A 12,256-nucleotide genomic window follows, 5' to 3' on the forward strand; every position below is an offset into this window, starting at 1 on the left:
TAGTTGCTGAAGGAAAAAATGAATGTAGTGACCCAGACTTTTTTAGGCTACCTCCAGTAAGAGAGAAAGAGGGCCCTGGCTGGTGTAGCTGAGTGGATTGAGCTCAGACTGCTTAACCAAAGGGTCACTGGTTCGATTCCCAATCAGGGCACATGCCTGGGTTGCAGGCCGGGTCCCCAGTGGGGGCCATGTGAGAGGCAACCACACATTGATGTTTCCCTCCCTCTCTCCCTCCCTCCCTTCCCCTCTCTCTAAAAATAAATAAGTAAAACCTTTGAAAGAAAGAAAAGGGGAGAAGGAGAGAGAGGGAGAGAGAACATGTTCAGAGATGGCTTTTGGAAATGGTAATTTTACCAGAGATGGTAAAATTCTATTCTTGGCCTGGGGGAGGGTACATTAGAGTTCACTTTATTACAGGTTTGTTTGGCTTTTTTTCTGCACTCTGCCATTTCTGAACAAAAAGTATTCCTCTGTTATTCCCTCCACCCCATTTCTCAAAGGTAATCAGCTAAACACTTCATAATATATACTATAGTTCTTTAAACACATAACTTTTCTTACTTTTATATATGTTATATTTCATAATAAAAATTTAAAAATCAATCAGCTGGACTAGTACAATCAATAGTACTAGTACAATAAATTGTAAGAGTACTTACCTCACTCTGCGGCTCCTGGATAACTTTATAAAGAGATGAAACTAAAGAACTCTTATCTTTCAAATTTGTTGCATAAGTTGGTAAAGATGTTTCTGGTAGTGTCTAAACAAATAAAAAAAATATGTTTTATTTTTATGAAATGTCCAGAATAGCCAAATTCATAGGCAGAAAGTAGACCAGTTGTTGCCAGAGATCAGACGGTGGGAGTGACTGACTGGCATTGGGGTTTCTTTTGGGACTGACAGAAATGTTCTAGAATAAAGATGCGGCTGTTAGTTGTACGACATTATGAAATAATGAAAACCTTAAGACAGTAAATGTTATGTGAATTACATCTCAAAAAATAATTGCAAAAGTAAAACAATATATATCTAATTCTCTTATCATCACACAGGGACATAAATTAACATTAACACTTCATCTTTGGCAACAGTGTAGCGATAGAAATGAGAATATAAACCACGCATAGAGCCAAGGATATGTTTTCTGTTGCATTATATAAGCTACAAATCTCATTGCCATATTGATCCTGCTTTTTAGTAAACCTTGTATTAATTAATATTGTTGTATAGGATCTAACAATGTTTCAAACCTGAAAGCCAAAGATCATTATCAAAGCCACTCTCTGGAGTTACATATTGCAACTGTTAAGTTAGGTAAGGCTGTTCTCCTTTTTAGAATTGGGAGGAAATTTTCGACTTCTCAGAACTGCAGAACAAGGTAGTTATACTAGCAACCAACTACTTTTCCTAATGTCATTTAAAATATAGACAACCAACTGCAGTTTGCCAGCACTACTCATTCAGAAAAGATACCATGACAAGAGAGGAATGAGAAAAGATAAAACTCCAGGGGTAAGTCAGACGGTTTCAGGTAAAAGTAGTAGGGAAATCTGAAAAGCAAAAACAAAACCAAAACACTTCATTATAATAAGTGATAAGGAACCCGTCCTTCTAGATGATACCCCTTCTTTAGCAGCATGTGTCCATCTCCCAAGTCAGTACGCCTTCTCATGCACATGCACTCAATCAACAGATGTTAGTCCTGCAGTGCACATAATGTCTCAAGATATTGCTAAGTCATTCCAAGACATACTCCTTCTTACATGACCTGTATCCTAGTATTTCATGATTTAAAGTGGGTATGGTTAGTGTGCGCCTAAATACACACATAAAAATTAAACAGCATAAATTCTTACAATAAGAACATTTTTGATTTCTATTTTACTATGAGCTCCTTGAGGACAAGAATTATCTTATCGTCTCTCCATCCACAGCACTCAGCACAAAGCCTTGTATTCAAACTTTTGCTGAAGGAATTTATTATAGATGCACAGAATAAAAAATAAATACTATCACTGTTTACACCAGCAGAGTCTTTAAAAATAGGTCACATTTCACCTTAGGATATATAAGTGAATAGATGCTTTTTTAAAAAAATTAATAAGATAGTTTTGCTCAGCAGAGTGTAAGTAAATGTGAGCTATTTGGGAAACTTCCCCCCTTCTCAAGGCAGGGTGGGGAGTTTTGCCACAACCGTTTATATAAAGACGATATTAGGGCATTCTTCAATATTTCAAAAGCATGTAACAAAAGATCTCCAGGCAACATTTTATTTCCGTCATTTGATCAATAGTAACCTAACACTGAGGAGTTTATATAAAAGGGAATAATAGTCACATAAGTAGATTTCTAATACCCTATATGGAAATGAACCTGAATTATATATGTAAAATACATTAGTATATATGTATACATGTATGTCTACCATAAAATTTAAAACTGAGTGAACTGAAATATAAATCTTTTAAAATCTTTTTAAAAATTGAAAATAAAGATTATTATAATATTATACATACTATGTAGGCTAAAAATGAAAGATTCATTAAAAATGTGAACTATTACAATTTTAAGTTTACATACCAATTAACCTTCATGAGATAACTGTTTTCTGTGAAACAGCCAAAGACAAAAGGACAGCTCTTTTTTGGAAAAGACAAGCTCTAGAAAATACCCTGGATCTAGGCTACTACTGCTGAATGACAGGATAGGTCTCCTAAAATTTAGTATGGTGAACTATTACATTTTATCACAATTCTGTTATTATTTCATTTTGTGAGTGTGAGAGAAGCTAATTTTGTTTATAGAAGGGGAGAAAATATAATTGTTGTGTTTATGAACAGTGCTTTGAAAAACTTAAGGTCTAAAAGAGTCCTGGGTGGTGTGGCTCAGCTGATTGGACATCTCCCACAAACCGAAAGGTTGCCAGTTCAATCCCCAGTCAGGGAACATGACTAAGTTGCAGGTTTGCTCCCCACAACTAATCGATATTTCTCTCTCACATTTATGTCCCTATCCCTCGCTTGTTCTTCCCTTCCTCCTCTCTAAAAATAAATAAATAAACTCTTCTAAAAAATAAAATAAATAAAATATCCTACTGATTTTAAAACTGTTACAGAAAACCTTCAAATTTTCCTGCATTGTATCAGTTCAAAGGTACTGCCCTTCTGAAATACCAGGTGAGCTTTCTCACTTTTCAGAAAGCAGAACTGGAGACAAAAAAGAAAAAGTAATAATGGGAAACTATGTTGGAAAATTAGTCTTGGCAAAATTTAAAGACAGATGCTTCATACTAAAGTATGACAGATGGTTTTTTAAAAACTGTAAGGATGTGGTACGGTTTGGGTGGAAGAGAATTAATGAAGACGGACAGATGGGTAGAGAACCAATAAATAAAATAACTCTTCAAAAATGTTACACATGAGACTGGATTTTGAGTCACATAATGCTATTCAGTGACTATCAGAAAATCGAAAAGATCAGAAGTCTAGAGTCTGGAAATATGCTAGATAAACCTACATGGAGCCTTAAGAAAAACACAATACAATCTGAAAGAGAAGTTATAAATAAATCTTTGAAAAGCTAGAGGTTGATCTATTCATGAAATCTTAAAGAAGTCCCAGTCTAATTATTTTGTTAGTATATAAAGAGTACTAACAAGTACCCAAAGCCAAAGTATACACTGAGTGGATCTTCCAAAAAGAAAAAGAATTTACACGCAGAGCAAATTGAATTGTCTTTGTACATTTGAGAGAATGTTGAGTGCGGTTGTGAAGCTGGGGGTCCAGACTGTGACCACGCAACAGTGTAGAGCGGAGTCGCCTTCAGAGTTCCTGCACTTAAATTTCTGTGCTGAGAACACCGAGACCCAAAGAAGTATGTGACTTGTCCAACATCATAAAACTGCCTACAAGGAGAATAATTAGATCAAAGGGTTTCTGACTTCTCGGACCAATGTACTTTGTACCATTTTACCGATCGTGATGACCTTGGCCATATAGCACATGGTTGTTAAATTAACCAAGCAGAGGCTTTTTCTAAATATATATAGTTATATAAATATATGTGACTCAAAATCCAGTCTCATGTGTCATGTTTTTGAACAGAGTTATTTTACTTATTGGTTCTCCACCCATCTGTCCATCTTCATTAATTCTCTTTCACACAAACTATATAACATCCTTACATTTTCTTTAAAAAGTCTGCCTTTGTACTTTGGTACAAAGCATTTGTCTTCAGATTTTGCCAAATGTTAACCAAAATTGTAATTGAAGTCACAAGTCATTTCAAAAGACAAGATATTCACATTTTAAAAGTACTTAAGAGGTTTGTTCTCAAGCACTTTTCTACATCCCATGACCTATAATATGCTGCTGCTTTTTCCTGATAACCTTCATCTCTTTATCAAATATAAAAAGAGCTGAATGTAACACACAGTTAACACAATTCAAAATAACACTCAAAATAACTTTCAGGAATATCTACCAAATTAACCAAAGAATAAGAAATATCTCTTTAACTAGCTATAATATAGACTAGACAATAATTTAAAACATTTGTTATACCAAATCAGTTGAAAATTGGGTAATTTTAATCTTACAGGATTAGGACAAAAATTAATTCATTTTTATTTCATGGGGCTTAGGATTTCACTTCTCTTCTCCCAATGGGAAAGTTTCCTTACCCTTGAATTAAATTTATAAAAATTTTAATAAAATATCACTACCCCCACAAGACAGGGTAGAACAAAAGTATGTGAAAGAGTTTATTCTTATATTATTACTTATTATTTTATTATTTTCTATACAAACAACTGTATATTCACTTTTGTCCCACCCTGTATATGTTAATGTTGACAAAATACTGCTTAGATAATGCTTTCTTTAATCACATCCTAGTTTATTTAAGTGGATGATGGTACTTAGAAAACAAGACGTATGTGTTTGGTGTACACATTGCTACTGGGGTGCCATTGCTTCTTGGCCCTCTAGTGACAAAAGCTAGAAACTATATGTATGCACATATGTATGGATATACATATATAAATGTATCATATACACTCTCTTAATTCCAATCCAACACCTTAGGGTGCTTTCTTGCTTTCCCCCTTCCATGTTTCTAATTCCTTTCTCAGACTCAGAGAAGTCTAAGTCCCCATTATCCCCTATATTACTTACTTACTCAAAGGAAAAAGCTACCAATGTAACCACTCTGGCTGACTCCTCTACATGCCACCTGTGTAACTTTTCCCCCAGAAAATCCATTTCTTCAAACACTAGGGCACATTACTGTCCCTACTGCCATGGTACCCGCTACCCCTCACTGCTGCACTTCCTAGGGAATTGCTATAGTCCAGCCAGGAGGAGAAAGAAGGGAATAAACAGATGGGAAGGGAAGGAATCAGTCATAATTTTCAATTATTTGTCTTAATAGTTGACGCCTCCCCTATACCCCATCTTTTAATATGCCATCTTTCCACAACTGCCCTATTAAAGAATGGCTCACTGGCTATATTTGCTTTTGTAAATTTGACTTTACCATTAAAAATAAGAATGCCCTAGAAGTGATACTCATTTCTGTTAAATTTCACAATTTCCATCAAACTGGCAGAAAAGAAATCATGATATAATGAATCATACTAAACACTCTTGAAGCAGAAAAGAAAGCTTCAAAATACCTTGAACACTTATTCACAAAGACAGCATATGCATTAAAAAAGCACATACAAGATTTGCTCAAACTATTACAATATGTAGAAAGTACTTTATACGTGCACTTTAATAATATTCTACATCACTCTATGATGACTTAGGGGTTCCATAAGAGGATACATGATTCATGACTGTAAAAGCTGAAAAAGTAAAAATCTGCCCAGCCACTCATTCATCACGATGAGATAACAATGATTGATAAGGCCAGCTATAAATTTAATAGGAAACATTATTTCTCTCAAGGACACACTGCAGCTGAAAAGTATCATAACAACATCATTTTCTGAGTGACTACCATATTGTTACTCACTGAGAAGCCTTATTATCTAAAATCACTGCTATCAAAAACTTTGTTGTTTCAACATGTATCAGTAAGAATGAAACATCCCACACCTGCCTGAAGGATCTAAGTCACCGTGACACAGAGAAGCAGGCTCAATTTCCAACCTAGGTACAGAAGCCCAGTGGAGGGGTTTCTGAACACGATGTTCCACAGAGATGTTAACTTTGTAGTTTTGGAGACAACAGGACCCTGGGTCTACTTGGAAGTTGAGACCAGATGTCGACCCCATTTACACACAGCTCTGATTTGAGCCCGTCAAAATACAGCTTCATGATGGCGTTGGTGGTATAGTGGTGAGCATAACTGCCTTCCAAAATACAGCTTCATTTGATTTTCATCTGAACTCCATCCTTTCTCTAACTCCTACAATTTTATCTTTTCCTTTGTTTGGCAAGATATGTAGTTTCTCTCACTGAAACAAGTGAAAAAGTCTGACATAATTATGTGTAACAGTGAGACCCTGAGGACAAGGGGAAGGTAATTAGTGAAAACAACACAATTTTAGCTATCATAGAGACAAGTTCATGAAACAAGAAAACACAAGTTTTATTTTCATCAACTAACCAAAAGTTATACACCCCTTATACAGTCACTGGGTTAGCCAGCTAGAGAAAGACCCACTGGCAGAAAGTTAGGTAAATATCTCCACATCTTCTCCTCACTGTTGATCATGCCCACTTTCATTACACAAGTTGGGACTTGGACGGTGGTTGAAAAGCATGATGTCAACCTTCAGACATTCTAACCATTCTTTACTGTATTGCCATAAAAGGGAGAAAACAAACTGTTTGAACCACATGGAAGAAAAAACAAATTGTATTCTAAAAAAAGATTACTATATGTAAGTAATCCCTATTAAGATTATTTGGAACATACTTGTGCTTCCACAAATATTTAGCTTTCCAGTTGTATTTTTAAACAATTTTCTTTACTTTTTAGAAAGAAGTGAAGGGAGGGAGAAAGAGAGGGAAAGAAACATCATTGTGTGAGAGATACATCAATTGGTTGCTTCTCACAAGCCTCCAACTGGGAACCTGTCCCAAAACCCAGGCCTGTGCTCTGACCTGGAATTGAACCTGTGACCTTTTGGTTTGCAGGCTGGCATTCAATCCACCGGGCCACACCAGACAGGGCCAATTGTATTTTTCTTTAAAGCCACTAGAATTTAAACCCAAGACAAAACTTCTTTGGAATAAAATTATTATATTAAAGCAAATATTACCTTAAACTCTGATAACCATTCCTCCACAACTCCTTTCTCTGAAGTGAACATCTTTCCACATCTGTTCTGAACCTTCAACCTGCAAATTAACATAGATCATTATTAAAACTTTACATATATTTTCTTTGTAGTTTGATTACTATAGATAAAAATAAGCCTATAAATTTTAATTACTTCCTATTGGTAAAATTTAAGCAATTCAAACATAAATTACTGGGTTCATTTGAAAACCAATGTGCACCAACAAGCATTAAAATGCAAGAGTTTGGACAAAAGTATAAATATCATAACATGAAACTGGCTCTGGAGTTTTCATTCAGCTTTCAGGAATGCCAGCTGCAAAATATACTGGACATTATTTCCTAGTTTCAGTTAAATGATTTCAAATAGATCATGCATCTTAAGAAAACTGCAGAAAATTGCATCCAAAATTGACTTTATAGAACACATTAAAGTAATTTCATTTGCTTATATTTCGGTTATTTACAAGAATAACAATCTACCTAGGCAAGCCACTTTGGTTCTCAGAAAGCTTAGTATTCATAAAACAAAAGTAAAAGTAATAATATCCAAGACGATGACTATAGTCAATCAAAATACTGGAATTACTTAAGCATAAATAAGAAAAAAAGGAAGCTAAGAAAATACAAAATAAATTTATCTCAGGTAAAACGTAAAGTATAATGTCGTTTTCTTCACCCATCCTTAGAAATGGTTTCTTGAGGGAAACCCTTAGCTCCATCTGAATTTCCTAACTTCCTAATTCAGGCACAAATCCTGCACGAGGCTTCTTAATTTTCACCAGCATTATCAGGTAGGAGAAACTGAGGCTGAACTGCCAAAAACTGAATGCATGACCTTGAGCTAGTTATTTGCCCTTCTTTTTTCACCTGTGAAATGGGAATAACCACAGTATCTACTTTCAAGGGGTTGTTGTACAAGTTCAACAAAAAATTACAAATAAAAAATTTATTATAGTACCTGGCAATAACGTATTATTAGTGTGCAATAGTATTATTAAAGAATATCAACTCGCACAACCTCCGAATAGCTATCAAAGTACATAGTGGATATGCCTGAATGAACAACACAAGGTTCTTGATAAAAAATAAGTTTCTGTCATCTAATGCCCATGAAAAACAATGTTAAGAATACAGAAACACATCTAGGGGGAATTACTTGAGAGATATGCATTTTATTTTTTAGAATTAAAAATAGTCCATTTATTTTTTTATTCTAAATTTTATCTTTGGATCAAGTCAGACAATCAGAAAACCACATATTTAATACTCGGACTTCCGCCAAGATGGAGGCATAGGTGGATATACCGTGCCTTCTCACACAACCAAGTTTAGAGACAACTAAATATTAGCAGCAGAAAATACAGCCAGAGCACAGAAAATTGAACTTTTCGGAAGTCTGTTAACAACAAATTCTTCAGCCTGACCGGTAAGGGGAGAAACCAGCAGCTGGTGGAGCGGGGTTGCACAGGAAAACTCGGTCAGACGGACTCAGGCGCAAGGAATCCAGGCGCAGGGTTGGACCTAGTGAGCGACCCAGCGAGCGACCAAGCGAGCGACCGCGGAGGAAACTGCGAGGGAGCAGGGCTGCGGGTTGACTGTGGTCTCGCATTTGTGCGTGGCTAGACAAGCGAGGGAGTGGGCGATTGGACCGGAATCCAGCGGGTCCCCAGCGAGCGGCAGGGGGGGCGCCACCATTTCCCTGCTCTGACCCCACCTCCACATACAGCATCATAACCCAGCGACTCTGAGTGGCCCGGCCCTGGTGAACCACCTGAGCCACTGCTCCTCACCCAGCTGGGCAAAACAGCAGAGGAGGTCGCCGTTTCCCTGCTCTGACCACGCCCACACACACACAGCGTCACAACCCAGCGACCTGAGAGTCCAAGGCTCCGCACCTTGTACTTAACGGGCGAGAACAGACCAAAAATGGCTCAAGAAGATCTCAAAGCCCCAGAGCCTATAAATCTAAATGATGAAGAAATAGCAAAACTCTCAGACGCACAGTTTAAAACACTGGTGATCAGGATCCTCACAGATCTGATTGATTATAGCCACAAATTAGACAAACATATGAAGGCAAAACTAATTGAAATGAATGGAATTGCACAGGACACCAATAGCAATGAAAAGAAAACTGGGACTCAAATCAATGGAGTGGACCAGAAGAAAGCAAATAATGGCCAAACAGAAAAGAGTCAAGAAGCAAGAATTCAAAAAAATGAGGAGAGTCTTAGGAACCTCCAGGACATCTTTAAATGCTCCAACATCCGAATTATAGGGGTACCAGAAGGGGGAAAGGAAGAGCCACCAGTGGAAAACTTATTTGAACAAATAATAAAGGAGAATTTCCCCAATCTGGCAAAGAAAATAGACTTCCAGGAAATCCAGGGAGCTCAGAGAGTCCCAAAGAAGTTGGACCAAAAGAAGGAACACACCAAGGCACATCATAATTATATTAGCCAAAATTAAAATGAAGGAGAGAATCCTAGAAGCAGCAAGAGATAAGGGGACAGTCACCTACAAAGGAGTTCCCATCAGACTGTCAGCAGATTTCTCAAAAGAGACCTTACAGGCAAGAAGGGGCTGGAAAGAGGTATTCCAAGTCATGAAATCCAAAGACCTACAACCAAGATTGCTCTATCCAGCAAAACTTTCATTTAGAATGGAAGGACAGATAAAGTGCTTCTCAGATAAGATCAAATTCAAGGAGTTCATCATCACCAAGCCCTTATTATATGAAATGTTAAAGGGACTTATTGAAGAAAAAGAAGTTAAAGAAACATGAACAGTGAAAGGACAGCAAACTCACAGTTATTAACAACCACACCTAAAACAAAAGCAAACTAAAAGGACAGCTAGATCAGGAGTGGAAACATAGAAATGAAGATCTCAAGGAGGGTTAGCAACAGGGGAGTGGGAGGAGGAGAAGGGGGGAGAAGGTACAGAAAATAAATAGCACAGACAGTAGATAGAAAATAGATGGGGGGAGGGCAAGAATAGCATGGGAAATATAGAATCTAAAGAACTTGAGACACATGGTCATAAACTAAAGGAGGGGTAATGGTGGGGACGGGGGGGTAGGGTGGAGGGGAATGAAGGGGGGGAATAGAACAACTGTAACAGCATAATCAATAAAAAAATTTAAAAAAAAAGAAAACCACATATTTATACCATATTATTGATTTCATAGAACTGTACACTCAGGAAAACTGCACTTTGGAATTAATTATGTCCAAAATGTTACTGAAAATGTTGCTAGACATGTTTTCCCCTTTTAAATCCAACAGAGGGAAAAATCACATCTTCAGTTTTCAGTGCCAAGAAAAACTATCCTTTAGAGTAACGGGTTTGCTTTTATATTATGGATACTATGAATCTCATAACTGATTCTCTTTGCTTTGATGCTAATAAAGGAGAGTCAAAGTTTCAGCCTTAACTCTGCCCACCCCCCAAAAACAGTGTAGGCCTGAATTAATCTTATCTGTTGTTTTATAGTATACTATTACCCTTATTTTCTTTTTGCGTGGATTTGTGTGTTTTTATCCTAGTATACATATTATAAAGCAAAATGAAGCACAGTAAACACGAGTTCACATGAGTTTTTTAAAAATTTACCCATTGTTTTATCCAGTAAATTAGGAAAGAAAATGATCACAAATAAGACCAGGTTACATCAAGTTACTGAGAATTAAGAGATACATTTTTCAAAACATTTTATTTATTTACTTTTTGAGAGAGGGGGAAGGAAGGAGAGAGAGAAGGAGAGAAACAATGATGTGAGAAACATCTATCAGTTGCCTCTCACAGGCTCCCTGCCTGAGCATGGCACCAGCAACCTAGGCATTTGCCCTAACCAGGAATTGAACCAGTAACCTTTTGCTATGCAGGGTGACAGCCAACCAACTGAGCCACACTGGCCTGAGCAAAATAAGTTTGATTTTAGAGAGAAAAACTATGTTTTAGTAATACATATTTGTGGACATTAGATTCTAGAGCTGTTTGTTATCTTTCAGGGTTTTTGTTTTCTACCTGTAAAATGTACTGGATGCTGAATTCCTCCAGTTTCCTCCAATATCTGTCTATGACTCTCCAAACTAAGTCACAGTTTTTTGACTTGGAATCACTGAGAGCCCAAACTGCTCTTCTCTCACAGCCACGCAAGCTAAAGTGACACAACTTGATATAAATTTCAGAGAAATCACTACAGCAGATCATACATTTGACAAATCTTCGTGCCTGCTGCAGAAAGATCACTAGAGACATTCAAGCTGCAAACCAGAAAAATCTATTGTCATTGCCTGCCTTTAATCCATCTGAACATGCTTGAAGCTAGACATCTAGAAATCTTCTCTACCACCTGCCTTTAGAACTCAGAAACTGGAATTATAGTCTGTTCCAATCATTAACCTTTGTTTTTCTTTTGTTTCCATAGAGATGCCTTTTTAAATACATGGTTGCTTTCACCATAGGACCAATTTTAGGAGCCCACCTGCATCACCACCTCCTGAAATGAATAACAACTGTTTAACTGGACTGACCTATACTGGAGACTGAGACTGGTTTAACGAGATACGAAACAATCAACCCAACTCCTGGAATGTGATACTTCTCAGGAAGTTTCTGAGGAGGAAACCCTTGGGATTCAGAACAAGTCACCCCAAGATGTGTCTCTGTGGTATTCAGATTATTCTGAGCCGAAGACGACCAAGACTCTATAAACTCAAGAGAAACTCTGTCCCACTTTCCCACCCACATCCCTTTAACTACCTAGAATTTGAATGAAGGTCATTGCCCATAGTAAGAGATCATGAGAGATTGCCTTTCTCAACCTATCAGTCTGGCAGGGCAAACTACACATCTCTTCTTATTGTCCTGTAATGATCCTTTGAAGCCCCCAAAATCCATACCTCATTGTTAGCTCAGAGTGGCCTACATACACACATACCTCATTTTAACTTT

General features: G+C 37.0%; 1 protein-coding gene across 2 annotated transcripts in view; it reads right to left on the bottom strand.

Annotated features, from left to right (window-relative positions):
• Positions 1-12,256, bottom strand: part of HYCC1 (hyccin PI4KA lipid kinase complex subunit 1) — a 62,323-nt gene that overhangs the window by 32,672 nt on the left and 17,395 nt on the right. For both annotated transcript variants that reach the window (XM_037136294.2, XM_037136296.2), the window contains exons 2-3: positions 7,275-7,353; positions 660-761 (exon numbers count right to left, since the gene is read on the bottom strand). In XM_037136294.2, the coding sequence (XP_036992189.2) occupies positions 660-761; positions 7,275-7,325 (153 nt within the window). In that variant the 5' untranslated portion in view covers positions 7,326-7,353. The remainder of the gene's footprint in view (positions 1-659; positions 762-7,274; positions 7,354-12,256) is intronic.

The sequence above is a fragment of the Artibeus jamaicensis genome, unplaced genomic scaffold (assembly GCF_021234435.1).
Source record: "Artibeus jamaicensis isolate MK-2021 breed Jamaican fruit bat unplaced genomic scaffold, CSHL_Jam_final contig_3230, whole genome shotgun sequence".
NCBI classification, from domain to species: domain Eukaryota; kingdom Metazoa; phylum Chordata; class Mammalia; order Chiroptera; family Phyllostomidae; genus Artibeus; species Artibeus jamaicensis.